This window comes from Nicotiana tomentosiformis, chromosome 2 (assembly GCF_000390325.3).
Source record: "Nicotiana tomentosiformis chromosome 2, ASM39032v3, whole genome shotgun sequence".
NCBI classification, from domain to species: Eukaryota; Viridiplantae; Streptophyta; class Magnoliopsida; order Solanales; family Solanaceae; genus Nicotiana; species Nicotiana tomentosiformis.
The window spans coordinates 6,606,333-6,611,036 of NC_090813.1; the positions used below are offsets into that span (position 1 = coordinate 6,606,333).

At 36.1% G+C, this 4,704-nt stretch overlaps 1 protein-coding gene across 1 annotated transcript; it reads right to left on the bottom strand.

Moving 5' to 3' along the window:
• Positions 1-4,097: 4,097 nt before the first annotated feature.
• Positions 4,098-4,475, bottom strand: LOC138904285 (uncharacterized). The gene has a single exon (XM_070192787.1). The coding sequence runs from the start codon at positions 4,473-4,475 to the stop codon at positions 4,098-4,100; it is 378 nt and encodes a 125-aa protein (XP_070048888.1).
• Between the last annotated feature and the right edge of the window lie 229 nt (positions 4,476-4,704).

The window sequence follows — 4,704 nt, forward strand, 5'->3', positions numbered from 1 at the left end:
ACTTGCACTATAGAGATTATCTTTGCTCGTTTAATTTTTTTATTTCGTATTATGACTTGAGACTAGACATGCGTAGAGTGATAGACTCGTTATTGTAGAGACTTCACGAGTTTCATGATTAGTCACGAAATAATTGTATTCCTCTTATGAAATTTTGTCCGTGATATATATATGTATGTTTCATTGAAAAGTTTTTCGTTAAAGAAATTATAACTCACACGTTTATTCGTGAGTGGGGTCAAGGACCCGTTAAAGCTTCTTATTCTAATGTGATCGAGTCGTTCGCCTCGGCAATATTTATGTACCACACTATCATGGTAGCGGGTCATTCACCTCGCCAGGTTAATAGATGCATCTATAGTTTGTGTTGTTCGACCCTCGACAGTGCACTGATTATGATGGGATCGGGCCGTACGCCTCAGTATTTCTATAAAATATCCTCATGAAATCGTGCGTAACATTTGGCAAGAAGCTAGTGTATCTGTGAGTTCTTCCTGATTTGAAGTATAACGACCAATTTTGGTGAGATCCACTATATATTTATATATATATATGCTCCGGTTGAGGAGGAAGTTTGCTAATTGAGAGCTTGAGCCTATTGTAAAGAGGAGAATTGTACCTCGTATTTATACTTGTTTATTTTATTTACTTACTCTGCCTCATATTTGTTCACCTCTTTACTATACCTGATATTATTGGACCACTAGTGAGTGTCGATGTCGACCCCTCGTCACTACTCTTCCGGGGTTAGACTAGATACTTATTGGGTACACGTTGATTTATGTACTCATACTACACTTGCTGCACATTTTTGTGCAGGTACTTTTATGTCTGGTGGTCCTTTGGCGCGGAGGCGCGGATTATGCGAGGACTTACTGCGAGCTGTATTTCATGTTACGATCCGCATCCGATAGAGTCTCCTTCAGAGTTATTTATATTTTTTTTGTCTAATTTATATTCCGGACAGATGCTGTATTTTATTTTACTTCCTAGTTGATGCTCATGCACTTGTGACACCGGGTTTTAGGGGTGCTTACGGGTTATTTATAAATGTAGTTGCGAAAAATATTTTCATTCACTTTGTAAATCCCATTTTGTATTATGTAATTAAAGAAAATTATGATTTCAAATACTAATATGAGTAATTAGGATAATCATTTATTGTTGGCTTGTCTGACCGCGGTTTTAGGCGCCATCACGACCTTTAATGGATTTTGGGTCGTGATAGAATAAATAAAGGTTTCTTATATTTGCTAGTGGATGTGATCTGAAGCAGTGCGTAAAGAAAAACAAAAAAAATATTCTGGGTGAGCTATCTTGTGATAATTGAAGTGGATTGAAGGAATTTTGCGCTTAAAGTTAAATATGTGATGTGTTAAAGTGCTTACGAGAGTTAGCCACTATATCCTAAATATATCATACCCGTCCCTTAGCCCACATTACAACCGTAATAAAGTCCTAGTTGATTTCGGACCGAGCGGGACTACATTAGTAGAGGTTTATATAAGGGGCAAGCCTATGGTACCTTTTGCGTGCATGTGACTTCTTTGAGAGAGTGAGTGATTTTTATTCATATGTGTGAGTCCTTAAAATGTATTCGATCATGTGATTTGGATGTGTGGTTTGCTTACTCTTTGTTTTATTGTGAGGGCACATGATTTCACAAATGATAGGTAACATTATTAGACATCTCTATTAGATTAAGTATTCAAGCCTAGGGTGCATTGTGACATTGAGTTAGTTTTCGAGGCTAGGATTTGTTATAATCTTATTGCTCCTGGGTTGGATGTTTTGAAATTGGGCATGAGTATGGGAAATGTAGACAGCATATGCTAGAGCTTAATTGTTACTATCAATCATGGTCATAGGTGTAGTGTGTGTGAATGTGTGGCTTGTTGGGTTATTGAAGAGGAAGTGTTTAGTTGGTTGACTCAAGGGCGAGCAACATTTAAGTGTGGGGTGTTGATGTCGTGCTATAATTCCATATATTTTGATGTTATTTAGCTTACTTGCTTGTTGTTTGGATACTAATTTGTGCGACAATTGCGCTTAATAGAGCTTATTTCACGTGTAGAAATGCTTGGACATGAATTGGAGAAACGTTGCACGGAATGGTACCTCAGAGCTAAAAATGGAGCAATAAAAGAAGAAGTGCAAGGCAACGAAACAATAGTGCCATAGACAGTGCAAGACATTGCCCAGGGCACTACCATTAGCGCCCCAGACAGTGCCTTGCGCAGAAACAACAGTGCCATAGACAGTGCAAGGCATTGTCCAGGGCACTGTCATTGGCGCCCCAGACAGTGCCTTGCACCGAAACAATGGCGCCATAGACAGTGCCTCGCGCCGACGATGCCATCCGAGCAAATTTTAATTCCTCATTAGTTTTGGACATGTAGAATTCGGCCCCAGCCCTATAAATACCCCTTAAAGTTAGTTTTTTTAGGGAGAGACATCATTAGAGAGGCAAGAGGCTACGGAATACTTCGGAAGCACGAATCACTCTAGTTTTTCTCTCTGGTTTCCTTTAATTTGTAGTTTAATGCTTTTAGATATTACTATGTATTTACACAGTTTGAGTAGCTAAAGTCGTCATCTAGGGTTGATGGAACCAATTGTTGGATGAAGTCTTGATTACCTTTTGATATAATTGAGCCGTTTTTACTCTTTAATTGTCCAACTATGTATTTCTTGTGATTAATTGAAGGTCCCTTGATTAATCGTATCTAGTTATCTTGTGTTGCTTGAATAAGAACACGTGATTAGATTGTTGTTGAACAACGCCACTCTCGAGTAAATTAAGAGATTAATTACTTAAATTTAAAAGCGGGATTAGAGATAAAGAAATTTTGGGCGATATTTATGAGTTTTACAAATTGTCAACTAGAGTAGTTCGAGAGAATACTTCTAGTAAATTATCGTAATTGATCGAGAGGTAATTGCGTTAAACAAGAACTCATCATCTTTAGAGAGTGTTACGACGAGATTATAGCTAACGTGACAGGAAGTAATCTGACAATTTGGGAAATCGTAAACCCTAGATCCTTTTATCCTTGAATTCAACTTCATTCTTGCTAATTGATAGTTTTTATTTTTATTTTTTCTTAGTTTAGTAATTTCTGTTAATTCATAAATCAATTTTTGAACTCTGAAAGTTGTCTGGGCTTATCATTAGCGATACTAAAAAGTTGTAGCAAATAGGTTAGTTTCCTGTGGGATTCGACTCCGAACTCTTGAACCAGATTATTTTTGCATGGACCGCTTAGTCCTTTTTATAAGGCATAGTTGGGCGTGATCAAATTTTGTGCTAAGTCAAAATATAGACCTTGAGATTTCTGAGTTGAGGTAGTGGATTCTATCTATATATATGGAGAGAGAAATTGATCTTGAGACACAATGAAATACAACTTGGTTTTTTAGTTTAGTTTTTGAAAATAATTCTGGAAAAATGTTGAATGTTCATATTTACCTTTATGCTAGGTTTGAAAATAAGGTGCTTCGGTTTGCTTTTGGTCTCCGAATAATCGAAGCACCACTGGTTTTGAATATTGAAAAAAGTTTCTAAACTAAAGGGCCCATATATCTTTGCTCGAAAATCATCTTAGCAGTCAGGTAAGAATTACATTCAATTTTTGGTATATTCTGTATATATATAGACAGTCCACTTTATTTTCGAAATTAAGTTTCTCCTAATCGATCACAAGTGGAATTGTTTCCTAAAATTGTAAAATTTCGACAAATATCTACACATGAAAGAATGTGGCAAAATGCAATCAAAAAGGTCACAACTGAAACAAGTTCTTATGAGAGGAACAAACAAGTTCTCCTTAAACATATGTTTTTTTTTTCCTCATCTCATTCTAAAGTAAAGAAGAAAAATCAAGAATTTTCCTTTGTTTTTCACAGAGAAGAGGAAATTGTAGAAAGACTATGAATGTTGGATTGATCCAGTGGCGAATCTAGAGTAGACGCAGTAGATTTAATCGAATTCAGACCCTTAAATATATACTACGTACTATGTTAAAAGAAATAAAAATACATACATATAGAAAACAGAACCCACTTATTCTAAATTCGAGATCCGCCGCTGAATTGACCTACCAAGTTTGTCCGACAAAGGACGTCCAAGCACAATAAGCACAAACAATTTTCTGAGATATGTACACATACACTGCAAACGATAAGCTCATTAATGTCAAATCCTTCCAATCACCCTTATGTTTAGGACTCAAATTATCCTTCAAACCACTTCCCAATTTTCCCACATCAAATATAAGCTGTGGCAATACACCCTTTTTGTTTTCCTTGTTGATTTGCTTCTCTTCTTTCACATTTTTAAGATCACTTGGTTTGCGATTTTGACAAGAAATTAAGATGGAAAATGATCTTGGACTAGGGCACTTTGTGTGACATTCTTGAATAATAGAAGCAGTGTTTTTGTTGTGGAATGAATGACTGAATGAGATTGAAGCCATGAAAAAAACTTTTTTTAAAAAAAGAAGCTTTGATTCTTGGATATTTTAGATGGACATTTGAATGGAGTTGAGAGGATGAATTATTTAGTATGGCATTGATGACTTAGGGAAAGAAAATGACTAAAGTGGTTGCCCCACATTTTTTGGAGGAACTATAAAGATAAAATTGTCAAACTCAAAACGTTAGGGTAGGAGGAAATATCTTTCTATAAGAAACCATTTTGTGCCT

Excerpts from the sequence above, each read along its gene's own strand:
- LOC138904285 (XM_070192787.1), bottom strand. The coding sequence starts at position 4,475 with ATGGCTTCAATCTCATTCAGTCATTCATTCCACAACAAAAACACTGCT.